This window comes from Pongo abelii, chromosome 5 (genome assembly GCF_028885655.2).
Source record: "Pongo abelii isolate AG06213 chromosome 5, NHGRI_mPonAbe1-v2.0_pri, whole genome shotgun sequence".
In the NCBI taxonomy this organism is placed as follows: Eukaryota; Metazoa; Chordata; class Mammalia; order Primates; family Hominidae; genus Pongo; species Pongo abelii.
The window spans coordinates 31906905-31932658 of NC_071990.2; the positions used below are offsets into that span (position 1 = coordinate 31906905).

A 25754-nucleotide genomic window follows, 5' to 3' on the forward strand; every position below is an offset into this window, starting at 1 on the left:
CACGACTGAGCTTTATTTGGGATTTACCATGTGCTCTCAAGCACCCAGGCAAGGCAGGAGCCCTTCAGAACATGTTACCTTACTTAATCTCCTCGGCAACCTTGCAGGGCAAGTTCATCACAGGTGCAGACACTGAGGCGCACAGGGGCCCGGAGCCAAGGTGAAATAACAACGGGGCAGAGGGGCCACGATGGGTACACAGATGCCACCAGAGCCTGCCCTAGCTACAAGTGTATGTCCTCCCCACCCCCACCCCACCCCCACTGCTCCTTCTCAGCCTCACTGAAGGAGCTTTTGTTCTTATCCCAGTTCTTCACTTACTACATTTGAGACTCCAGACCTCTCTGAGCCTCTTTTCTTCAAACATAAATATAGATAAAAATGACTTTGCCATAAATGATCTACACAAACCATACGACACTAGGCCCAATGAGTGACAGCTATTTTACAATGGAGCAGCCACTCCCAGAGTACTCCTGAAATGGCCCCTCCACCCTAGTGGGCCTCTCCTCGCTGCTGTTTCCCACCTGGTGATCTGACAAGGCAGCTTCTTAACCCGGTTGAGGAGGGTGTCTGCTGTCCCCCGATGCAGGGGCTCTGGGCGAAGCAGGGCCACACCCTGGCGTGAAGGGCCCCCTCGAGACTCCTTCCTGAGGAAGGGAAAGATGCAGGGAAGGATGGGGTCAGGAGCAGCAAGCTGGATGTCTGAGGTCTGGAGAACAGTGGGGTCTAGGAACAACATAATGGCATTGGAAGGCAGGCACTGTGACCTGAGAGGGCATGGAGGTCGGGAGACAGGGCAGGGCAGAGATTTTCTGGAATGGTTCTAAGGGGAGGGATAGAGCAAAAGAACTGGGGCCTCACCGGCTGCTGGGTTCTTCCCAGTGGAAGTCAACTGGCCAGCTCCGGAAGTCAAAGTTGTAGTTGGCAAGCTGCCTCTGCAGTGGGCACGAGAGGAAAAGGGGTACTGAGAACTCAGGGGAGGCTCTCCTACTCACCCTCAACAACACCTTCGTTATCGAGGGGTCTGAGCCCCACACATCATGGGGAAACCAAGTAGAAGCAGAGGTCAATACCCTCCCAATTCTCAGATGGAAAATTCTAACAGGACCAGAAAATCAGGGGAGATGGTATGCCCCATCAGGTATCAGGACTGACCTGTCTGCCCTCTTCCAAGCTAAGAACTTAACACTCTGCTTTTCTAAAAAACTAAGCCTGACCCACCCCCAGGAGGAGTGGCTGAAGGTGCTAGTGCTTTTGAGTGACGGGGTAGTAGGGGCCGCTGGCTGGTCACAGTCTGTTCCCCACCTGGGTCCCTTATAGGGTGCTGTCTTAGAAGCTTAGAAATCTCCCAGCAGATCACACTGACAGACCCAAGGTTGAGTGAGACAGACAGGAGGGAAGTCATGCCCACAGTGGGCTCCTTTGCATGTGGGGCCACCCCTTGAAGGAAGCTCTGACTTCCATCCTCACAACTACATCCCTTCCTCAACTCCTGCAGCCATGGATCAGTGTTGCCCTACAGCCCATCCGAGCCTCAGGCCACCCCACTGAGCCAGTCCACATGCCTTTTTTTTTTTTGGGGCAGGGTCTCATGCTGTTGCCCAGGCTGGAGTGCAGTTGATACGATCATAGCTCACTGCAGCCTCAAACTCCCAGGCCCAAGTGATCCTCCTACCTTAGCCTCTGGAGTAGCTGGGACTACAGACATGTGCTACCATGCCCAGCTAATTTTTAAAATTTTCTTTAGAGACAAGGTCTTACTATGTTGCCCAGGCTGGTCTCCAACTCCTGGGCTGAAGCGATCCTCCTGCCTCAGCTTCCAGAAGTGCTGGGATTATAGGCATGAACCACCTCACCAGCTCCACATGTTTTTTGAGGGCAGTGGGAGCTGTGTCTTTTTTTTTTTTTTTGAGATGGAGTCTCGCTCTGTCGCCCAGGCTGGAGTGCAGTGGCACAATCTCGGATCACTGCAAGCTCCGCCTCCCAGGTTCATGCCATTCTCCTGCCTCAGCCTCCAACTAGCTGGGACTACAGGCACCTGCCACCACCACGCCCGGCTAATTTTTGTATCTTTAGCAGAGACGGGGTTTCACCATGTTAGCCAGGATGGTCTTGATCTCCTGACCTCGTGATCCACCCGCCTTGGCCTTCCAAAGTGCTGGGATTACAGGCGTGAGCCACCGCGCCCGGCCTAGCTGTGTCTTAATACTTGACTGTATTCGTCCCCTACCCCCTGAGCTCCCGGCACTCTATTTTGAGCGTTTTTGTTTTCTGCACAGAAATTTTTTGACATTTCAAAAATAATTTGACTAACAGAGAGCAATAGAAAAATTATACAAAAAGGTAAATGGCAAAACAAAACAAGATGAATAAAAGCAAATTTCAGGCAGGCTTTGCTCAGACCTGCTCTGAAATCTGGACTTAGCCACTTTCTTGCTCTATGACTCCGAATGGGTCACTTAACCTCTTTTTGCCTCTGTCTTCTCACATTTACAAATAAAGGTAATAATGCCACCTCACTCAGCTGTTGTGAGGATCAGAAAGGGTGTGTGCCAAATGCTTCAGCCAGTAGCATAGTACAGGGCATCATTACGCAGCTCCATAAATAGTGTGGAGTAGCCAGGAGTGCGATGATGGTGGTCATAGCTGTTTGATCCTAGAAACCTCCCATAACAGAAAAGAGCTCTATGGGGCCCCAAAGCCCATCCTCAAAGATAATCACAGTCCAGCACCAGCTGACCTGGCATAATTCCCAAGACACTGAGCCCTAGCTTTTCTCCCTCCTGGCACCATGCTGTACTCCCAGGCATAGGAGTGGACATACCCGTCCACCTTGTCCCATCCACAAACAAGGATAGCATGGTATTCAATGCATACAACAAAATTAAACATTCATAGAACTGAGCTGCTGTGATACAGAGAAAACTACCTTCTAAGAATCATTGTGGGCTGGGTGCAGTGGCTCACACCTGTAATCCCAGCAGTTTGGGAGGCCAAGGCAGGTGGATCACCTGAGGTCAGGAGTTTGAGACCAGCCTGACCAACACAGCGAAACCCCATCTCTACTAAAAATACAAAATTAGCTGGGCGTGGTGGCACATTCCTGTAATCCCACCTACTTGGGAGGCTGAGGCAGGAGAATCGCTTGAACCCAGGAGGCGGAGGTTGCAGTGAGCTGGAATCATGCCATTGCACTCCAGCCTGGGCAACAAGAGCGAAACTCCATCTCAAAAGAAAAAAAAAGAAACACTGTGGGCCAGGCACAGTGGCTCACACCTATAATCCCAGCACTTTGGAAGGCCAAGGCGGGCAGATCATCTGCAGTCAGGAGTTCAAGACCAGCCTGGCCAACATGATGAAACCCTGTCTCTACTAAAAATACAAAAATTGCCCAGGTGCGGTGGCTCATGCCTGTAATCCCAGCACTTTGGGAGGCCAAGGCGGGCGGATCACAAGGTCAGGAGATCGAGACCATCCTGACTAACATGGTGAAACCCCGTCTCTACTAAAAACACAAAAAATTAGCCAGGCGTGGTGGCGGGCGGCTGTACTCCCAGCTACTCAGGAGGCTGAAGGAGGAGAATGGCATGAACCCGGGAGGCAGAGCTTGCAGTAAGCTGAGATGGCGCCACTGCACTCCAGCCTGGGCGACAGAGCGAGACTCCGTCTCAAAAAAAAAAAAAAAAAAAATTAACTGGGCATGGTGGTGTGCACCTGTAATTCCAGCTACTCAGGAGGCTGAGGCATAAGCATTGTTTGAACCCGGGAGTTGGAGGTTGTAGTAAACTGAGATTGTACCACTGTACTCCAGCCTGAGTGAGAGTGAGACTCCATCTCAAAGAAAAAAAAAAAAAAGAGGCCCGGAGTGGTGGCTCACGCCTGTAATCCCAGCACTTCGGGAGGTCGGGGCAGGCAGATCGCCTGAGGTCATGAGTTGGAGACCAGCCTGGCCAACATGGTGAAACCCCGTCTCTACAAAAAATACAAAAATTAGCTGGCGTGGGTGGTGTGCGCCTGTAATCCTAGCTACTCAGGAAGCTGAGACAGGAGAATCACTTGAACCCGGGAGGCAGAGGTTGCAGTGAGCCGAGATCGTGCCATTGCACTCCAGCCTGGGCAACAAGAGCAAAACTCCATCTCAAAAAAAAAAAGAAAAAGAAAAAGAAAAAAGAAACATTGCGGAATGTTTCTAGTTTAGCCAGTTCTTGCAGGTGAGGGAGGGGGAAGATTGTTCTAGCAGAATATTCCATTAGAAGTGGCAGGGAGGAAAAATTCCTCAGGTGGACAGTTCACTAATGGAGGTGAGAAGGGATACAGCAATGTGCAAGCAAACACCCAGTGTGGTGGGTGTTTACCACCCTAAAACACACCTCCTCCTCCTGCAGAAGCGTGTCTGGTGCTCTGAGGGACAACTGAGGAAGCTGCTATCAGGCGCCTGTGTGGCACTTTTCCTAGAGCCTCTCACCTTGTTTTCTGAAGACTGGTTCCGATGTGTTGCTTCCAAGATGGTGATGAACTGCCGGTACTGGGGGTTGGTCCAGCGGCCAATGCCTGGTAGAAAAAGGACAGGAAACGGTGCTAGGAAAACTGGGAAGCAGAATGCCTAGGTTTTAGGAAAAGAATTGGAGATGGGCTAGGAGAAGGCCCTGGAGGAAGAAGTGAAAGAAAAAGGAACTGAGGGCATAGGATGTGGAGAAATAGATGTGAGCCAACCCCGTTCCTCCAAATTCAGCAACTGGCTACAGGATGCTTCTTCTCCCTAGCTTCTGCAGTTTGTGTCTTTATAGACGATCCTTAACCTACCATCTTCCAGAACGTTCATTTTCCTCAGTCTTTAAACACTGTCATATAACCTATTATATGACACTATTAAACACTGTCATATAATACTATTCTCCCTTGCGAATATCAAATTTCTCTATTTTTCACTGCCACTCTTCTCCAATGCCACTCTTCTCCAATGCTTGCTTTCTGCCTCTTTTCTGTATATTCTAGCCCCTTGCCGTCTGGCTTCAGAGTCTCCGACTCCTGCCCGTAATTACTTCCTCACTAAATTCCTGACTCTTCCATCCTCATTTTCTTCAACTGTACCACTCAGCATTCTCCCTGTCCCTCAAGATTCTTCCTGCCTCTGCTTCCTGGGCCTATCCTTGACTCCTTCCAATACCTGAACAGTTCCTCTCCTGCCTCCTTTCTGCTTTCCTTTCTGAAGCAGAAGCAACTCTCAGTGCTGACTCTCTCCTCTCTCTTTTCACTTACACAGTCAGTGATTGCGTCCACTCTCCTTTCACTGCTGAGCCACCTCAAACCCTAACTTCTCTCCTCACTGACTTGGCAGGTGTCGTGTGTCAGGCAGGCACCGTACTACACACAGGAGACTCAGCAGGAAATGAGATACACAGCTCCTGGCTCTCAGATAGCTGGCATTCTGGTTGGGGTGAGGTACAGCCAGGAGAAGACAATAAACAAGAACATTTCAGAGAGGGATAAGTGCTACAAAGAAAATACAACAAGAATGAACCAGAACTTTATGTGTCATCAATCGTATCTCAAAACGATACGATGAGAGAATGACGTGTGCTGCAGAATGATTTGTATAACATTTATGCCAAAAATGTAAAATGTGCAAAATAATACATACTGCTTACAGGTACCATATTTCATAGATTCTAAGACGTATATTTTTTAACCCTTGAAAACTCTGAAATTAGAATTCATTTTACAATTGATGGCAGCTTAGACTTGAGGAACTGAGGTATATGTTTCATAAAAGTATGTGCCAGAAAAAAAAAACCCACACCAAATGACAATTATTACTTCTGAGGAAAGAGGAAGATGGGACTGAAAGGATTCCAATGGAACTCCAACCCTAACTGCAGTGCTTTAGTATTTTGTTGACAGAAAGCATTTAAAGCAAATATCACAAAACTATATATTAAAAAAAATCACAAAACTACATATCAAAAAATTTAAAAAGCCTTTTATATTTTGTTCTCTGGACTTTTCTGTATTTTTTCTTTTTTTTTGAGACGGAGTTTCGCTCTTGTTGCCCAGGCGGGAATGCAATGATGTGATCTCGGCTCACTGCAACCTCCGCCTCCCGAGTTCAAGTGATTCTCCTGCCACAGCCTCCCAAATAGCTGAGATTACAAGCGCCCGCCACCATGCACAGCTAATTTTTTCTGTATTTTTTCTAAATTAAAAATAAATAAAGTAAAAAATTAAGACAAAACTGAGCAGTGGGAGCTACTTTCAGACAGGGTGGTCAGGGAAGGCCTCTCTGAGGAGAGAGCCCAGCCTTGCAGAGATCAGGGGGCAGAACACCTCAGGCAGAAGGTCCTGGACCCAACTGTGGCCATCCAGCCCTGACCCCACCACCCCCATGTTGAAGCATCGCCCATCACCTGGTTGTCATCTTATGTACCCACTAGGAGTAGGTGATCTGTTCTGCCTCTTTATTTTTTTAAATTGCGAGATATAACATATGTACATAAAACATATATTCAGTTTAAAAAATACAAAGCAAACATTCATGTGACTATCACCTAGGTCAACAAAGAGAACACAGCCACCTCTCAGCAGGGATCTCCCCCATTCTGTACTCCCCCACCCCAGGTAATCACTCTCCTAACTTTTAAGAAAACCATGCCCTTGTTGTCTTTGGTGTTCTACCTCAAACATGCGCATCCCTTTTGAATTTTATATAAATGAAAACATACTGCATACATTATTTTGTGGTTAGCTTCTTCTATTTAACATAACATTTGAGAAATTCATCTGCATTGCTTTTGTTTATCTGGAGACAGAGTCTCGCTCTGTCACCCAGGCTGGAGTGCAGTGGTGCTATCTTGGCTCACTGCAACCTCTGCCTCCCAGGTTCAAGCAGTTTTCATGCCTTAGCCTCCCAAGCAGTTAAGACTACACGCATGTGCCACCATGCCCAGTTAATTTTTTGTATTTTATTTTTTTCGGAGATGGAGCCTTGCTCTGTTGCCCAGGATGCAGTACAGTAGCGCAATCTTGGCTCACTGCAACCTCTGCCTCTTGGGTTCAAGCAATTCTACTGCCTCAGCCTCCCGAATAGCTGGGATTACAGGTACTCACCACCATACCTGGCTAATTTTTTTTGTATGTTTAGTAGAGACGGGGTTTCAACCATGTTGGACAGGCTGGTCTTGAACTCCTGACCTCTGGTGATCTGCCTGCCTCAGCCTACCAAACTGCTAGGATTGCAGGCATAAGCCACTGCACCTGGCTTCATCTGCATTGTTGAGCGTAGCTACAGTTTGTTCATTTTCATTGCTATATAGTGTTCTGTTGCATGGCTATTGCACAGAACTTTTTTTTTTTTTTTTTTTTTTGAGACGGAGTCTTGCTCTGTTGCCCAGGATGGAGTGCAGTAGTACAATCTCGTCTCACTGCAACCTTTGCCTCCCAGGTTCAAGCTATTCTCCTGCCTCAGCCTCCCGAGTAGCTGGGATTACAGGCACGTGCCACCATGCCCAGCTAATTTTTGTATTTTTGGTAGAGACGGGGTTTTACCACATTGGTCAGGCTGGTCTCAAACTCCTGACCTCGTGATCCACCGGCCTCTGCCTCCCAAAGTGCTGGGATTACAGGCATAAGCCACCACGCCCGGCCACACAGAACATATTTTATCCATCCTACTATTGGTAGCCACTGGAGTTGTTTCCAGCTTAGGATTATTACAAACAATGTTGTATGCTGTATTCTTGTACATCTATATGTTTATACATGTGCAGGAGTTTCCCTAGTATGTATACACATATAGAATTGTTGTAGGGTATATGCATCTTTTCTAGATAATAGCAGCCAGGCATAGTGGCTCACATCTATAATCCCAGTACTTCGGAAGGCTGAGGTGGGAGGATCACTTTGAGTTCAGGAGTTTGAGACCAGCCTGGACAACATGGTGAGACCCTATCTCTTAAAAAAAAAAAAAGCAAATCTTTTTGTTATTTTTTCATATTTATAACCCAAGTCTTTTAAGGAAAAGATCATGCCTTAAACCATTCTCAATGATTCCCTCTCGGGGTCCATCACTAAAATGTATTTGTACAAGGTACTTAATATTTAACCAGTGACAGTGACAGATAAGATTCAAACCAGGTTTCCTCTCCACCTACCTCGAAGGCAGGCCACACCTGCCAGAAGTAGCAGCAATGTCCCAGCATAGTGAGAAAACGGCACCACTTTGGACAAACTCAAGTAACCTGGGAAGGGAGAGGGACAATGTGAGACCCTCTCCACAATGTCCCTCAGCTCCTCTTTCCAGTTCAGCCCCAACCTCCACCCCACACTCCCTGTTTGGAACAGCCATACCCTAAGAGGAAGAAGATGCCTGATGGAAGAGGGAAGCCAAGCCATCCTCACAGGTCCCCTCTCCTCTTTAGGGAGCTGGCTCATCTGCCAACAACCTGCCCATTTGCTACCCCACCACCTTTGAAATCACACTGACCTTTCCTGTACAAGTAGAAGAAGGCGAAGGGAGAGGAGTAATAAGAGATGGACCAGAATACTGAAGCCTGCAGCAGAGAGACAGGGACAGGCAATCAATACACACACACACACACACACACACACACACACACACACACACACACACACACACACACACACACACACACGGACAGGCAATCAATACACACACACACACACACACACACACACACACACACACACACACACACGCCTGCCATTCCAGGCATACACTATACACTCTGAGCAAGATGGACAACCTGAGGGATATCATATCATATTTGGTGTATGACACCATGAATACAGTAGGTGCTCAATATTTGTTGAAAAGTAGTGTGTCAATGTAATGGAGGCTGGGAAAACTTGGTACAGGCTCTATTTTCTTCCTCTGGAATTATGGAAGAATTATGTCTTCCATCTCCAGACATAATTCCATCACATTTAAAGGCAGTCTCTCTGACTACTCAAGTTAATCAAGCCTTTTCAATTGGCCCTGCTCAGGACAGCCCCTGGCCTGGTCCCCAAGAGATGCGCAAACGTCACCACAGGGACTGTGCCAGAAAGAACAGCTGTCCCTGCAGCCAAAGAGGTTAGTTGCCAGGGAGGACAGGTCACTGGGGAACTGCAGGACTTAGCACCTGCAGATGGTCCCAAGAGTAAACATGTTTTCCTTATAGCTCAGGCTGCCCCCAGAGAAAGCAGTGCTACATACCAAAGGGAAGTGCCAAGTATGCACATTTAGAGTGTGTCTGTGTGTCTGTGTTGGAGAGGTCTGCTGCAGAGCCCAGGGCATCCCCCAACCCCAGGGCACTGTTGCTCCCAAGTTAGGGAGGGCTAAGTTCAAGAGGACAGGTAGGTCTGAAAGATGCAGAGTCCCAGATGCCAGGGTAGACATACCAGTGCCAGGATACTGTCAGCATGTTTCTCCAGGGCACGGGGCTGATAGTATGTATCCTGCCAAAACAGATGGCCTCCTTAAGGACCCTGCCCACTGGCAGGTCCTTTCCCTTCCCTTTCAGAAGCCCTGCTGTGTGTCCTCTGGTTCTAGTCTCGTTGACTATCTCTTTTGAGACACCCCTGGCCCCCACAGAAACCCCTCTTCCTCACCCTCACCCTGAACCTAATTTCCCACCCCTGACCATGGGAACAAACCCAGGGAGGTGGATTTGGAAGCAAAAGTGAAAGCAGCATTGGACGATTTTTGCTCCTTTTCCACAGCCTAGTTTCAAATGGATTGCAGGCGCGTGCATGTGGGGAGAAGCGTTAGTTTGAGAAGAAAGAAAAGACACCAAGACAATCTAAGAGGGAAAGAAAAGCATCAGAAATAAGAGTAGTTGACTAAGAAGAGAATGTGGGTAGGAGCGGGCAGTTTGTAGGAGACAGTAACACAATGAGACAACTGATAAAAAGGAAGAGAATATTTAGAACAGCCTACCACCACCCGCCAGCTCTTCAGAATACAATGACTCGGGTCTCCAGGCTAGGTTGGGCGGGGGTTGAGGGGAGGACCGACGGATACAGGATCTGTAAAAGTCATTCTGAAATTCAAGGCGAGGGTAAAGCGAAGATAAAAACGGAGCCGGGGGAGGCACGAAGAGGCACTCAGGAAGAGGAAATTGGGAGTCTGACGGCAAAATCCAACGGCTTCCCAGTCCACGCAGTGTCTCTTCCCCGGACTCCAAGACTCAACTAGGACCGGCACGAACCACGACAGACAGGGTGGGGGGACGCGGCGAGGAAAGAGCAAGGAGTGGCAGTCGGAATGAGAAAGCGGTAAAGAGCGAAAAAGAAAGGAGGCGGCCAGTCCGTAGGCGTGACTTTAACTCAGGAAGCACACAGAGCGCAGACTTCGCGGATAAGTGGCTTGACAAGCAGGCTCCCCTTATTTCCCATTATGGGCACTTCTGGGGAGCAAAAGGCCGTAAAGGGTTTGGACTGTACCACGTTCTTCGGTGGGGAGGAACTCGACTCACCCAGGAGCTGGAATGGGGGGCAGTGACTGCCGTTGGCGTCTCAGGGACGCTGGCCGGGGCCCTTTCAGAGTCCCTCTCCCGGTAGATTTTGTAGAGCCGGGGGCCTAGGACGCAGCTCAGCAGCTTCGCCATGGCCCTGGCTCGGGCCGCTGCTCTTCCAGCAGCGGGTCCCCCTGCCGGCCCCGCCCTCCCTGCCTCTGAGGTGTTGTGTGCCCTTGACGTCAGCCCGTACCGGCTCCGCCTCCGGGCGAGTTGCGACATTTTCAGTGCTTCCTGAGAAGAGTTTCGCTCAGTTGGAGCTACGGGCACAGCAGTGGTCCGAAACTAGTGGAAGGTTTAGGAACGCGGAGAATCAGAAAATTACCGGGCATAGTTCAATAATTTTTTTCTGTCTCATTATTAGCAGACTGTAGAGCGACAGCGGAAACGAGGGGTGAGATTAGGAGTACTTGGTAAGAGTAACAGAAAAGATAAGGTGTCTAGGAATATATCTAGTACAAGAAATCCAAGATTTTATGAAGAAAACTATAAAAAGTTATTGAAAAGGCAAACTGGCCCGGCCCGGCGCAGTGGCTCACGCCTGTAGTCCTAGCACTTTGGGAGGCCGAAGCGGGCGGATCACTTGAGGCCAGGAGTTCGAGACCAGCCTGGCCAACATGGTGAAACCCCGTCTCTACTAAAAATACAAAAATTAGCCTGGCATGGGTGGCACGCGCCTGTAATCCCAGCTACTCGGGAGGCCGAGGCACGAGAATCGCTTGAACCCGGGAGGCAGAGGTTGCAGTGAACCGAGATCTTCCCACTGCACTTCAGCCTTGGCGACAGAGCAAGACTCTGTCTCTAAATAAATAAATAAATAAATAAATAAATAAATAAATGTAAACTGGCCCAGTGCGGTGGCTCACGCCTGTAATTTCAACACTTTGGGTGGCCGAGGGATGATTGCTTGCGTCCAGGAGTTCCAGGCCATGGCTCATGCCTGTAATTCCAACACTTTGGGTGGCTGAGAGAGGATTGCTTGCGCCCAGGAGTTCCAAGCCAGCCCAGGCAACATAGTGAGACCCCATCTCTACACAAAATACCAAGGAGGACAAAAAAAAAAAAAAAAGACCTAGCAGGATGTGGTGGTGCGCACCTGTAGTCCCAGCTACTCGGGAGGCCAAGGTGGGAGGGTCACTTGAGCCCGGGAGTTCGAGATCGCTCCATGCACTCCAGCCTGGGTGACAGAGCCAGACCCTGCCTCAAGATAATAACAATAATAATTGAAAAAATAAAAAAAGAAAGAGGTAAACGAAAAGCTTTTCAATAAATGGAAAGCTACACCATGGTCCTGGATATGAAAATTCAGCACGGTAAGATATGTGGAATATTTGTAAAAAGAAAATAAGTGAATCATTACTCTTATGCATGAACTGAATCTTAAAACCATGATGCTGAGTGAAAATAGAAAGCCACAGAAGAATGTATACGTGATACCAGTATATTAGATTCAAAAACACATAAAATTTAATGACAAAGCAAGTGGAGAAGAAAGAGAAAATTTAGAATTGTGGTTACACAACATAGAGGATCTCTGACTGAAACGGAATATTCTTTTTTTCTCTTTCTTTCTTTTTTTTTTTTTTTTTGAGACAGGGTCTAGCTTTTTCACCCAGGCTGGAGCAAGTGGCACAATCACGGCTCACTGCCCTGATCTTCCACCTGCTGGGCTCAACCATCCTTCCGCCTCAACCTCCTGAGTAGATGGGACTACAGGCCCACACCACCACACTCGGCTAATTTTACGAGGTCTCACCATGTTGCCCAGGCTGGTCTCGAACTCCTGGGCTCAAGTGATCCTCTTGCTTTGGCCTCATAGAGTGCTGGGATACAGGCATGAGCCACTGTGCCTGGCCTGGAATATTCTATTTCTTTTTCCTTTTTTTTTTTTTTTTTTTGAGACCAAGTTTTGCTCTTATTGCCCAGGCTGGAGTGCAATGGCCCGATCTCGGCTCACCACAAGCTCCGCCTCTGGGGTTCAAGTGATTCTCCTGCCTCAGTCTCCCAAGTAGCTGGGATTACAGGCATGTACCACCATGCCCTGCTAATTTTTTTATTTTTAGTAGAGATGGGGTTTCTCCATGTTGGTCAGGCTGGTCTTGAACTCCCTACCTCAGGTGATCCACCTGTCTCAGCCTCCCAAAGTGATAGGATTACAGGCATGAGCCACCGAGTCCGGCCTGGAATATTCTATTTATTTATTTATTTATTTATTTATTATTATTATTTTTGAGACGGAGTCTCGCTCTGTCGCCAGGCTGGAGTATAGTGGCACGATCTCTGCTCACCGCAGCCTCCGCCTCCTGAGTTCAAGCAATTCTCCTGCCTCAGCCTCTTGAGTAGCTGGGACTACAGGCATCCACCACCACACCCAGCTAATTTTTGTATTTTTAGTAGAGACAGGGTTTCACCATGTCAGCCAGGATAGTCTCAGTCTCTTGACCTTGTGATCCGCCTGCCTCAGCCTCCCAAAGTGCTGGGATTACAGGCGTAAGCCACGGCATCTGGCCTTTATTTTCAGAGTTGGGGTCTTGCTCTGTTGCCCAACCTCAAAATTCTGGCTTCAATCGACCCTCCCACCTTGGCCTCCAAAAGTGTTAGGATTGTAGACATGAGCCACCATGCCTGGCCAGGCTTCTTTTACTCTCATTATGTTGTGAGATTCAACCTTGTTGCAATTCTCATTGCTGTCCAGTGTTCTACTGTGTTAATATACCAGCATTTATCCATTATATAGTTGTACTTCATATAGTTTTTGGTATGTATGGAATATTACATCAAAATAATTTTAAAAATAAATAAATTACACATTAAAACTATAATAACTGCATGAAGATCTGCCTTAGGAGTTTTTGCCATTCAGAAGGATGAATCAGCCCGTTAGCCTTGTCCTTGAGTAATAATTTAATACACTCATCAGGGTTTCAGGAGAGGTCCCGGGTATGCCAGACAACCACAGGGAAAGTCATTCCAAATCATTTACGGGACACTGACTGGATACACAGTCTTGTGCTGGGTTCTGTGGAGGACCAACATAAAAACTCAAACTCAGTTTCTTCACTCATAGCTGACATTTCTTTTCTTTTTTTTTTTTTTTTTTTTGAGATGAAGTCTCGCTCTGTCTCCCAGGCTGGAGTGCAGTAGCACGATCTCGGCTCACTGCAACCTCCGCCTCCCGGGTTCAAGCGATTCTGGTGCCTCTCAGCCTCCTAAGTAGCTGGGATTACAGGCACATGTCACCACGCCAGGCTAATTTTTGTATTTTTTGTAGAGACAGGGTTTCGCCATGTTGGCCACGCTGATCTCGAACTCCTGACCTCAAGTGATCCACCCAACTCATGGCTGACCTTTCTTAGGAGTGAAAGAGACCTCAGAATGTACTTCCAGACTGACAAAAGCTAGACAGGCAGGACCACTTCTCTGCATGGTTTTTTGCATGGAAAGTCTTTATTTGAGCCCCTTAGCTGATGTGGAATCAGAAGAGCAAAAAGGTCATCTTCAGAGTGGCCTGGGCTGGGTCCTTTTCTCTCCAGGATAGAAAAGTGGTGGTCACTTTTTCCCTAGTAGACATGCTGCTGGGCTTTATCGCCCCAGCATTCCCATCCCCTCCAGAGGCCCTTGTCACCCCAGACCAGCGAGTGAGGGCTTTTATCTGGACTCTGCTTCCTCCCTGGGGACACCAGGTCTTAGAGCAAGAAAACTTGGCAGGCTATCCCCATGGCAGTCTTATTCCTCCTCCTGTTCCTATGTGGAACTCCCCAGGCTGCAGGTAAGGGGCAAGAGGTAAGGGATTCCTTAGCTATTTGCAAGGTTGGGGAGGGACTGCTGCTCTTTCTCCTAGGAGCCTGGCGAAAGCATCTGACTCAAGAAGATAGAATTACCCCAACCAACCTCCTCCTGCCTCTGACACTAGGGAAGACCCAGAGGCAACGAGGGTCCAGGTTATGCAGTTTCCTTTAAAAAATAAGAAGAATGAGTAAATGCTTCCAGAAAAGTAGAAATGAGTAGAAGAGATGTGGGCATTTGCCAACTTTCAGCCTTTTCCCTCTCGCCCTCAGACCCCCTCACTGGCTAGGGGAGACAGGAGGAAAACCCTTACCCTCTTCTCTCCACCTGTCTTATTTTTGTAGCTGTCACTTGAGAAATGTGGTCACCAGCCAGGCCTGTGCTGGGGGACCCCAGAAGGGGAGGAAGCCAGGGTTGAAGATCAAATGGAGGGTTGTTGATCTGATGGAGGTCTCTGGCCTCATACAACCCTCTTCCCACAGACAACATGCAGCAGGCCATCTACGTGGCCTTGGGGGAGGCAGTGGAGCTGCCATGTCCCTCACCACCTACTCTACATGGGGACGAACACCTGTCATGGTTCCACAGCCCTGCAGCAGGCTCCTTCACCACCCTGGTAGCCCAAGTCCAAGTGGGCAGGCCAGCCCCAGACCCTGGAAAACCAGGAAGGGAATCCAGGCTCAGACTGCTGGGGAACTATTCTTTGTGGCTGGAGGGATCCAAGGAGGAAGATGCCGGGCGGTACTGGTGCGCTGTGCTAGGTCAGCACCACAATTACCAGAACTGGAGGGTGTATGACGTCTTGGTGCTCAAAGGTGAGCGGGGGCATGCAGACCTGGGGCTACTGTGGGCCAGGAAGTCCAGGTGAAGAACTGAGGGGTCCCTCTCTCCCCCACAGGATCCCAGTTATCTGCAAGGGCTGCAGATGGATCCCCCTGCAATGTCCTCCTGTGCTCTGTGGTCCCCAGCAGACGCATGGACTCTGTGACCTGGCAGGAAGGGAAGGGTCCCGTGAGGGGCCGCGTTCAGTCCTTCTGGGGCAATGAGGCTGCCCTGCTCTTGGTGTGTCCTGGGGAGGGGCTTTCTGAGCCCAGGAGCCGAAGACCAAGAATTATCCGCTGCCTCATGACTCACAACAAAGGGGTCAGCTTTAGCCTGGCAGGTAAACTGAGGGAGGAGACGGAAAGGGATGTTCTTTCACCTCAGCCTCCCAAGTAGCTGGAATTACAGGTGCCCGCCACCATGCCCGGATAATTTTTTGTACTTTTAGTAGAGAGGAGATTTCACCATTTTGGCCAGGCTGGTCTCAACCTCCTGACCTCTAGTGATCTGCCCGCCTCAGTCTCCCAAAGTGCTGGGATTATAGGCATGAGCCACCGCACCTTTAAATTTTTTGTAGAGACAGGGTCTCGCTATGTTGCCCAGTCTGGTCTCAAACTACTGGCCTCAAATGATCCTCCTATCTTGGTCTCCCAAAGTGCTGGGGTTACAGGCATGAGCCACCACACCTGGCTATTTTTTCTTGAAAGAAAGGGTGAATTACTATAAAGGGTGTGAGGGGAAAGTGTGGTTATGGCTGGTGGTCTACTCTGTAGTTGGTTGCCCATGTGTGAGCACGGGGCATTGTTTATTTTATTTTATTTTATTCATTTTATTTTATTTTATTTTATTTTATTTTATTTTATTTTATTTTTTATTTATTATTAGGCCAGGCTTGGTAGCTCAATCCTGTAATCCCAGCACTTTGGGAGGCCGAAGCAGGCAGATCACTTGAGGTTGGGAGTTCGAGACCAGCCTGACCAACATGGAGAAATTCTGTCTCTACTAAAAATACAAAATTAGCCGGGTATGGTGGCACATGCCTGTAACCCCAGCTACTCGGGAGGCTGAGGCAGGAGAATCATTTGAACCTGGGAGGTGGAGGATGCGGTGAGCCAAGATCACGCCATTGCACTCCAGCCTGGGCAACAAGAGCGAAACTCTATCTCAAAAAAAAAAAAATTGTATTTTTAGTAGAGACGGGGTTTCGCCATGTTGGCCAGGATGGCCTTGATCTCTTGACCTCATGATCTGCCTGCCTTGGTCTCCCAAAGTGTTAGGATTACAGGTATGAGCCTGGCCTTTTTTTTTTTTTGAGATGGAGTCTTGTTCTGTTGCCCAGGCTGGAATGCAGTGCCACGATCTTGGCTCACTGCAACCTCTGCCTCCTGGGTTCAAGCTATTCTCCCATCTCAGCCTCCTGAGTAGCTAGACTACAGGTGCCTGCCACCACACCCGGCTAACTTTTGTGTGTGTGTGTTTTGTTTCTTTGGTTTTTTTTTTGGAGACGGAGTCTCTCTCTGTCGCCAGGCTGGAGTGCAGTGGCGCGATCCCGGCTCACTGCAACCTCTAACTCCCTGGTTCAAGTGATTCTTCTGCCTCAGCCTCTTGAGTAGCTAGGATTACAGGCATATGCCACCACGTCCAGCTAATTTTTGTATTTTTAGTAGAGCCGGGGTTTCACCATGTTGGCCAGGATGGTCTCAATCTCCTGACCTCATGATCCGCCCGCCTTGGCCTCCCAAAGTGCTGGGATTACAGGTGTGAGCCACAGCACCCAGCCTCTTTTTTGTGTTTTTAGTAGAGATGAGGTTTCACCATGTTGGTCACGCTGGTCTCGACCTCCTGACCTCAGGTGATCCACCCACCTCGGCCTCCCAAAGTGCTGGGATTACAGGTGTGAGCCACAGCGCCCGGCCTCTTTTTTGTGTTTTTAGTAGAGATGGGGTTTTACCATGTTGGTCAGGCTGGTCTCGACCTCCTGACCTCAGGTGATCCACCTCGGCCTCCCAAAGTGCTGGGATTACAGGTGTGAACCACTGCGCCTGGCCTCAATTTTTATATTTTTAGTAGAGATAAGTTTTCATCATGTTGACCAGGCTCGTCTTGAACTCCTGACCTCAAGTGGTCTGCTCGCCTTGGCCTCCTAACGTGCTGGGATTACAGGCATGAGCCACTGTGCCTGGCCGCCATTCTCTATTTATGGGTCAGGGTGAGAGGCCTGGAAAGGGGCAGAGTAGGGTGGAGGATATTGTGGGCAGGGAAGCTTACAAAGTCTTCTGTTGGAAGAGCCCACCAGACTGTGGAGGGGAAGCCTCTCTTTGGGGCACAGGGACAGGCCCCCTCACTGCCTCCCTCCCATCTCTCTGGTCTGGCCCTTACTACAGCCTCCATCGATGCTTCTCCTGCCCTCTGTGCCCCTTCCACGGGCTGGGACATGCCTTGGATTCTGATGCTGCTGCTCACAATGGGCCAGGGAGTTGTCATCCTGGCCCTCAGCATCGTGCTCTGGAGGCAGAGGGTCTGTGGGGCTCCAGGCAGAGGTGAGTCCTTCCCTCCCCGGGGGAAGAAGAGGGCACGTGGGTGGGAGGCAAAGGGCTAGGCTCGCACCCTGCCTCTGTACCCCACCTCCTCTAGGGGAGGGGGCGAGGAACACAGCTCTAAGTTGTCTGCTGACTTCTCTTCTGTATCCCTGATGGCTCCTTCTCCCCAGATGCCTCGATTCCTCAGTTCAAACCCGAAATCCAGGTCTATGAGAACATCCATTTGGCCCGTCTTGGGTGAGGAACAGCTAGGGAACAGAGGCTTAAATCCTGGAGGGGACTGGGGATGGAGAGGAAACACGGGTTGGGTTGGGGATGGGCCCTCGTTCCTGAGGACGTGAAAAGTAGAGGTATCCTTAATCTGTCTCTCTGGAAAACCCCACAGCCCACCTGCCCACAAGACCAGGTGATTTTGGTGACATCTGCTGGGAAGTGTGACCTGCTGTCTCGCTGGCCATCTAGCATCTGGAAGATTCCTCAACAACCTTAGCAAGGGGGGCGGGACTGAGAGTTCAACTTCACCATCCAACTGGCCTCCAGCAGCCACCAAGCTGTGTATGGGGAGGGGTGGGGGACTGAAGGAAAGGAGGAGCATTATTCTGTGATGTAACCTACAAAAAGGTTTGGTCTCCTGTCTTGTAGCAGCAGTGGAGGGATGGCCCTGAGCCCGTAGTACTGTGGGGTTGAGGGGAGCCTGAGGTTGCTGGTGGGGGCAAGGAGGATGGGTGTGTGCAGGGAGGAGGCAGGGATCTGGAGACTTGAGCAATGGTGGGGAATCCATTGCAGTGGAGCTGAAGGACAAATGGGGAAAACTGGGAAAGAGAGAGGAAGAGACTCAAGTCAGAGAAAGTGGAAAGAGATGGACAGAGAGAGAAAAATAGAAACACAAAGTGGGAGGATGGAGGGACAGAGAAAATGGAAAGCCTCAACCCATCTCTAAATTAAGCCAGACCCCCACTACCCCATGTCTCATCCTCCCAAAGAAGAGAGGCAACAGGCATATTTACTCAACCCCAGACTTCCTCACATGCAAGGGGAGGGGACTGAGTCAAGACAGAGATGCCTGTGCTCAGCTCCCACCCAGGGCCCCCTCCTTATCCTTCCTTATCCTAGGCACACACTCTTCCCTGTGGCGTTCTACCGGGGCATTCAGAGCATGTGAGCAGCTATCCCCACTCTGGCACTTCCTTCCTGCTGCCTTGGGGTCACGCCCTATTTCCCAGGGGCAGAGGGAGTGTCTACTCAGACTGGCAGGCCCAGTGGGGGTGTGTTATTTATTGGGCCGGGGCCATGCTGGGATGTCTGTGAACCATGGGCGAGTCTGGGCTGGTGAAGTGAGGGAGGGTATTGATGCTCCCAACTTGGCCATTCCCTAGTCTCAGGCAGAAATGAGCTGAGCTCCAGCCACACCCTCACAAGCAGCTCCACTGGGTGCCCTTTAGTGTCTCTGCTGAAGCTTGGGCCTTACTGGAGAAAAGCTTTCTCAGAAATCTCACCTAAAGCCTTCAGGCTGCAGGGGCTTAAACTAAGCCATTGACAAGAAAAAGGATGCAAATGACACAGATGGAGAATGAGGGGAGTGCTGTGGTCCAGGTTTCAGCTCCAGCCCAACCCACCAAGCAGCTATAGTTTGCTCTTAGAGCGCACACACACACACACACACACACACACACACACACACACACACACACACACACACACACACACACACACACACACACACTGCAGTATCTGCAGTACTACTGGACTCCTAGATAGACCTTTTATTAAAGGTACTCTTCATAGTCCCCCAAGCCCTCCATCCTGAGTTCCCGACCTACCACATTAGTCTTTCCTAGCAAGACTCTCCTCCTTACCATACCTGATGCTCCTTTGATCCCCTTGCCTGAGATCCACAGTGTCATCAAAATGCCTGCCTTGCCAGTGACCTGGGCTGACACGGGACATCAGCAATGGGCATCTAGAAAATACAAAAAACACAGAATAGCTGTTCTTTATGAGGCTGGACTCTGGGCAGGTGCCTCCCCAGGCCTTGTGAGGGGTCGGTGAGGGGTCTGCTGAGAGATCCGGGGTCTCTACAAAATTAGGTTCTCGGGCATGTCTCAAAGTGTCTGTGCAGGTGTTTCCAGGGCCGTGGTGATGGCAGGGGGATTCCTGGGTTGGGTGCTGCAGATCCACGGAAGCTAGTGGAGGAGGTGTCCTCTCCCAGCAAAGCTGGCCACGAGGAGGGGCAGGGAGGCGAGGAAGCTGGTGAGCTGCTGCGGGGAAGCGGCTGTGTTGCACAGGTCCTGCTCACAGCAGTGGTGCCGTAGAGTGTAGGAGTGCAGCCAGTAGGTGGCATAGCCTGGCAGAGGGCACTGGGCCCTTGGGAGGCAGCTTTTTCGCTCAATGATCTCACTCTGGTCTGTGGGATGAAGGAGGCATGCTGAGGCGGGGGCCACAGGAAAGGCCGGATGGATGGAGGTAGGGAGCCACCTGGAGAAGGGCCATTGGACCAGAGTCCTACCTGAGGTGCCAATACTGATGCCACAAGCTTCATCATCCCGACACTCGGTGGGAACAGGGTAGCATGGTTTGACAAAGCCGCAGGTATAGCAGCGGAGCCTTCCCCGGGCAGGGGACACGGTGAGACCTGTTGAGGCAGCAGAGATTAAGAGAGCAGGAGAGGCAAACCCTCCCTGTGAGGCAGGCAGAGGCCAGATCCGGAGAGGGATCACAGAGAGAGGTGACACACGAAGCAGAGAGAGGAAAGCTGTTGAACAAGGGAGGAAAGCCGACAGAAGTAGAAAAAATAGCCGGGCGCAGTGGCTCACGCCTGTAATCCCAGCACTTTGGAAGGCCGAGGCGGGCTGATCATGAGGTCAGAAGATGGAGACCATCCTGGCTAACACGGTGAAACCCTGTCTCTACTAAAAATACAAAAAATCAGCCGGGCGTGGTGGCATGTGCCTCTAATCCCAGCTACTTGGGAGGCTGAGGCAGGAGAATCTCTTGAATCTGGGTGGCTGAGGTTGCAGTGAGCCGAGATCATGCCACTGCACTCCAGCCTGGGTGACAGAACGAGACTCTGTCTCAAAAAAAAAAAGAGGGAGACAATGCAGGAAAAGAAACAGAGACGGAGGCAAGAAGGGTACAGGGATTGAGAGATGCGCAGACATGAACAGAAGGCACGAGAGTCAGAGACCAACATAGAAAGAGAGAGACAAAAAGCCAGACCCAGCAGCAGGGAAGTGGAGGGAGTCAGTGAAAAAGTTAAGTAAATGGCACCAGAGACAGATAGGAAAATAGAAATTGACATTGACCAAAGGGCCCAGCACAGAAGCAAGACGTGAAATAAGGGATAGGGGAGACAGGGGCAGGTCAAAGATGCAGCAAGGAGGAGACGGTTATTCTCAAATGCCTTGAAAGGAAACCCTTTCCCACCTCATCAGGCTGGGCTTCCCAGTGGCTGGTCTCCCTGAAGTCCCCCACTCCCCCAGCTCTCTTCTTGGCCTCTTCCAGCACCCACACCCCTCTCCTCCCCAGCCCTCAGATTCCTCCATATGCCCTTGTCCCCGCCCCCAGCCCCCTGACCACTGAAGGTTCCCCAGCCCACCCTTACCCAGTGCCCCACAGAGGAACAGGACGCAGAGGAAGATGCTGGAGGTGCCCATGGCCAGACACAGGCTCAGGAATCTGGGAGAGGTGATCTGCACCCCGAGATCCCGGGATTTGTAGAGTTGGAGCATTTGAGCAAGACAGGGAGGAACCAGTAAACAAACACACCTAGAGAGTGAATCTGGGGGGCGGAACCATGACCAGATTCACCAGCCTGACCCAGTAGGCAGCGGGGGCCCCCAGCCTGCCCCTGCAAGGAGTCTGCCCTTGCCTGGAGGGTCTCCTCTGCTCTCTCAGCGTGTTGTCTCTGTAACTTAGCTTCCTCTCCTGCTCCTGAGTTGTGTCTGTCGCCTTCCCTCCTACTCCTCTCCCTCCCTCCCCATGTCTCAAGCTGCTCCCTGGCTGTCTCAGCTTCTCTCTGTCTTTGTTTTCTCTGTCTTTCCCCCTCAGTGCTTTCATGTCTCTCAAAGTCACCCTCCTAAACAGCCCTGGCGTGGATCTGTTTGAGTGTAGAATCAACAATACCCCCACCCACCCATCCACACGCACACACAAAGCCCAGCTGTGTAAGGGCGGACCCCACTCAGCTTCAGATCCTTTTGATCCCCCCAAGCGTCAACATTCCTACCCTGTAATTATCCCTGCCAGCTTCACTACCTTGGAGGAAGGAAATAACCACAGGTGGGGTTGGAGGGCCTGCCGGATGTGCTTGCACTGGGGAGAAATCACTAGAAAGGAAGGCATGGATGGGATTTGGGGTAGGGGGTGGTGATACAGCCTGGAAGGCTGGGGTTGAAGAGATTGGGAAGGAGGAAGGCCCATCTGGGGAATCAGAGCCAGCACGCACCAGGAGGAGTAAGACTAGGAACAGGGAGTGAAGATAGGGGAGACACAGGTGCCCAGGAGAGCAGCTCTTTTCAAAAACATTGATCTCAGGACCTCTTTACACTTTTTAAAGTTACTTAAGACTCTGAAGAGCTTTTCTTTATGAGGTTATATCAGTATTTACTACATTAAAAATTAAAACATCATTTAAAGTAGGTATTTATTGATTTATTTAAACAATAAAAATAATAAAGTATTACATGCTAACAAAATATAGTTTTGTGAAAAATAACTATTGTTTCTCCACAGCACAGTGAGAAGCTGAGCATTGCTTTACATTTTTGTGAATCTAGTGTCGGGCTTCGTGGGAGATGGCTAGGTTTTCCTATCTGCTTCTGCATTCAGTCTGTTGGGATATGTTGTTTTCATTGAAGTCCAGTATATGAAGAAAATCTGACCTTACACAGATAGTTGCAAAAGGAAGACCCTCAAGGACCCTGTGAAAGGGTATCAGGGATCCCCAGGGGTTCTTCTTGGTCCACAGACTGCTGCTGAGGATAAAGGAGTTTGAGGACTCCAGACGATGCTGAGCGCATGCTGTGGGGCCCCTCCCTGTCCCCACTGGGGCCCTTGGTGCCTGCTGGGGGAGACTCTTTCCTCCTTTTTTATAGCCCTATAAAGCTCAAGGCAAGGAGGATATAAGGCGGGCAGAGCCGGGCTGGGGAGGGGGGTGGGCAGGAGGTAGAGGCGGTCCTGACACGGGCAGACTGCGATGAAACCCCAGTTTGTTGGGATCTTGCTCAGCTCCCTGCTAGGGGCTGCCTTGGGTAAGGAGGCGGCCAGCTAGCTTCTCACACAGGCTTTCTGCCAGCCGGCTCCACCGAGGGCCCAGGTCCAGTGCCTCTTTTCTCCTGCCAGGAAACCGAATGCGGTGCTACAACTGTGGTGGAAGCCCCAGCAGTTCTTGCAAAGAGGCCGTGACCACCTGTGGCGAGGGCAGACCCCAGCCAGGCCTGGAACAGATCAAGCTACCTGGAAACCGTGAGTCCTCAGTTTCTCCCTTTTCCAGCAGCCTTTCCCTGCCTCCAGCCCCACATCAATCCTTCTGGCTTCCAGAACCCTCCAGGCTCAGTCTGGCTCTGGGCAGATGGTGCGGCTGTTAGAGGAAAGCAGTCTGTACCCCTTCTGGCTCCTGGCACGGAGCCCCTAAGAGGCCCACAGTCCTTGTGCCCCCACTTCCCCACCTCCTTATTCTCCTAAAAGAATCTCATAGGCCCATTAGCTCACAAATGAAGAGCTCTGGCCCTGAAAGGCCAAAGTTAAAACCAAACTTCAAATTTTCGGCATTAGTTAAGGACCAGGGAGGGGTGTGTGTGTGTGTGTGTGTGTGTGTGTGTGTGTGTACATGTTTTTAATATTTTATTTTAACATAATTTTGGATTGACAGAAAAGTTGCAGAAATACTCAACTTCTCCTAATGCTAACATCTTACATAACCATAGCACAATTATCAAAATCACAAAATAACATTGATACAATACTACTAACTAATCTACAGACTTTATTTGATTTAGCAAGATCCTACATTGCATTTAGCTCTCATGTCTTCTTAGTCTCCTCTGATCTGTGCCAGTTCTGTTTTTCTTTGTCTTTCATGACCCTGACACATTTGAAGAGCCCTGATAAATTATTTTATACCTGGAGTTTAAAAAATACTTTTAGGGCTGGTGCAGTGACTCACACCTGTAATCCCAGCACTTTAGGAGGCCAAGGTGGGAGGACCACTTGAGCCCAGGAGTTGAGACCAGCCTGGGCAACATAGGGAGACCCTGTCTCTACAAAAAAAAAAAAAAAAAAAAAAAAAAGATTAAAAAATTAGTTGGGCGTGGTGGCACATGCTTGTAGTCCTAGCTACTCAGGGGGCTGAAGAGGGAGGATCGCTTGAGCCTGGGATGTTGAAGCTACAATGAGCCATGATCATGCCACTACAGTCCAGCCTGGGGAACAAAATGAGACCCTGTCTCAAAAATAATAATAATAATAATTTTTAGGCTAGGCTTGGTGGCACACACTTGTAATCCCAGCACTTTGGGAGGCCAAGGCAGAAGAGTCACCTGAGGTCAGGAGTTTGACACCAGCCTGGGCAGCAAAGTGAGACCCCCATCTCTACAAAAAATATTTTTAAAAAATTAGCCAGGCATGGTGGCACACACCTGTAATCTCAGCTTCCTGAGAGGCTGAGGCAGGAGGATTACTTGAGCCCAGGAGTTCGAGGCTATAGTGAGCTATGATTGCACCACCACACTCCAGCCTGAGTGAGAGAGCAAGATCTTTTCTCTAAAATTAAATAAAATCATTTTTAGATTAAAAAAAAATTACGTGCCGGATGCAGTGGCTCATGCCTGTAATCCCAGCACTTTGGGAGGCTGAGGCGGGTGGATAACCTGAGGTCAGGAGTTCGAGACAAGCCTGATCAACATGGAGAAATCCCGTCTCTACTAAAAATACAAAATTAGCCGGGTGTGGTGGTGCATGCCTGTAATCCCAGCTACTCGGGAACCTGAGGCAGGAGAATTGCTTGAACCCAAGAGGTGGAGGTTGCGGTGAGCCGAGATCACACCATTGCACTCCAGCTGGGCAACAAGAGTGAAACTCCGTCTCAAAAAAAAAAAAAAAAAAAAAAAAAATTTACGCATACTTGAAATACTAAAAACTATTTTATAGAATGTCCCTCGATTTATATTTATCTGATATTTGCCATGATGAGATTGAGGTCATGCATTTTAAGCAAGAATACTGCAGAAGTGATGTTGCGTCCTTCTTGCTGCATCACATCAGGAGTTTACAAGGTCAATGCATTAACTTTGATCACTTGGTTTCAGGGAGGTGTTTTTTGAGGGGGCTGAAAATCCCTTTGGGCTCCTTGAAATCACATCTGCTCTGCCCCAGAAGGCAAGTCCTGAAGCCAGGAGTCCAACACCCCAGTTTCATTCTCTCTCTCAGCCCCAGTGACTGTGATTCACCAACATCCAGCCTGCGTCGCAGCCCATCATTGCAATCAAGTGGAGACAGAGTCGGTGGGAGACGTGACTTATCCAGCCCACAGGGACTGCTACCTGCGAGACCTGTGCAACAGCGCCGTGGCAAGCCATGTGGCCCCTGCATGCATTTTGGCTGCAGCAGCTACTGCCCTGACCTGTCTCTTGCCAGGACTGTGGAGCGGGTAGTGGGAGTAGGAGTAGAGAAGGGAACAAGGGCGCAAGGGAACAAGGGACATCTGAACATCTGATGTGAGAAGACAAGCATCCTTCTGTGAGTCATTAAAATCTATGAACCACTCTACAGCTGACTGGAAAATTGCATCTATCTTTGGTTGATGGGAGGACTAAAAGGGTAATATGGGGCATCCAGTTTGGGGGTTACCAAGCAACAGCGGGCTTAATTACAGTGGTGCACTCCTTAACCAACTAAACCCCAAAGGACATGGCTTATCTGCCTTCTGTGGCTCCTGGATCCTGTTGCTGGGTTGAATCTTCCTTAGCAATGAGATTCACTGAGTGGGGTTGCCAGGGTTTTGTGAGCCTGAGTCTGGGTTTGCTCCCCTTTCTCCCATTTGCAACTTGGCTCCCAATAGGACTATTTTTAATTGAGAAAAGAAATGTAAAAACTG

The 25754-nt window shown here is 49.7% G+C and overlaps 3 protein-coding genes across 14 annotated transcripts in view; 1 reads left to right on the forward strand and 2 right to left on the reverse strand.

Moving 5' to 3' along the window:
- ABHD16A (abhydrolase domain containing 16A, phospholipase) overlaps positions 1-10771 on the reverse strand; it is a 26777-nt gene extending 16006 nt beyond the window's left edge. For 8 of the 10 annotated variants that reach the window (XR_010140195.1, XR_008525803.2, XR_010140194.1 and 5 more), the window contains exons 1-7: positions 10476-10650; positions 9400-9456; positions 8483-8549; positions 8151-8237; positions 4469-4554; positions 865-938; positions 528-650 (exon numbers count right to left, since the gene is read on the reverse strand). Coding sequence is in view for 2 of the 10 variants with exons in the window: in XM_009241638.4 (XP_009239913.3) it covers positions 528-650; positions 865-938; positions 4469-4554; positions 8151-8237; positions 8483-8549; positions 9400-9456; positions 10476-10736 (755 nt within the window). In the remaining 8 variants the exon portion in view is untranslated. 10 annotated transcript variants of the gene reach the window in all.
- On the forward strand, positions 10454-25488 carry LOC100454673 (lymphocyte antigen 6 family member G6F). Of its 3 annotated transcripts, none has more exons than XM_054558700.2 (6): positions 10454-10927; positions 14783-15115; positions 15199-15462; positions 17507-17662; positions 23003-23125; positions 25088-25488. In XM_054558700.2, the coding sequence occupies exons 2-6, from the start codon at positions 14788-14790 to the stop codon at positions 25309-25311; spliced, it is 1095 nt and encodes a 364-aa protein (XP_054414675.1). In that variant the 5' UTR covers positions 10454-10927; positions 14783-14787; the 3' UTR covers positions 25312-25488. The 3 variants fall into 3 exon arrangements, with proteins under 3 accessions (XP_054414675.1, XP_024104069.1, XP_009239971.1); XM_024248301.3 differs by lacking the exon at positions 10454-10927 and adding an exon at positions 14232-14283; XM_009241696.4 differs by lacking the exons at positions 10454-10927; positions 14783-15115; positions 15199-15462; positions 17507-17662 and adding an exon at positions 22857-22911.
- On the reverse strand, positions 19846-21568 carry LOC103890871 (lymphocyte antigen 6G6e). The gene is made up of 3 exons (XM_054558704.1): positions 21264-21568; positions 20169-20294; positions 19846-20066 (listed from the first exon to the last, which is right to left on the reverse strand). The coding sequence occupies exons 1-3, from the start codon at positions 21388-21390 to the stop codon at positions 19846-19848; spliced, it is 474 nt and encodes a 157-aa protein (XP_054414679.1). The 5' UTR covers positions 21391-21568.
- Positions 25489-25754: the final 266 nt, after the last annotated feature.

Coding starts and splice junctions, on each gene's coding strand:
- LOC100454673 (XM_024248301.3), top strand. CDS start 14,232: ATGGCAGTCTTATTCCTCCTCCTGTTCCTATGTGGAACTCCCCAGGCT. Junction 14,284..14,782: donor TGGAACTCCCCAGGCTGCAG/GTAAGGGGCAAG, acceptor CTCTTCCCACAG/ACAACATGCAGCAGGCCATC. Junction 17,663..23,002: donor CTGTGGGGCTCCAGGCAGAG/GTGAGTCCTTCC, acceptor TTCTCCTGCCAG/GAAACCGAATGCGGTGCTAC.
- LOC103890871 (XM_054558704.1), bottom strand. CDS start 21,390: ATGCTCCAACTCTACAAATCCCGGGATCTCGGGGTGCAGATCACCTCT. Junction 20,295..21,263: donor GTTCCTCTGTGGGGCACTGG/GTAAGGGTGGGC, acceptor CTGCCTCAACAG/GTCTCACCGTGTCCCCTGCC. Junction 20,067..20,168: donor CATCAGTATTGGCACCTCAG/GTAGGACTCTGG, acceptor TTCATCCCACAG/ACCAGAGTGAGATCATTGAG.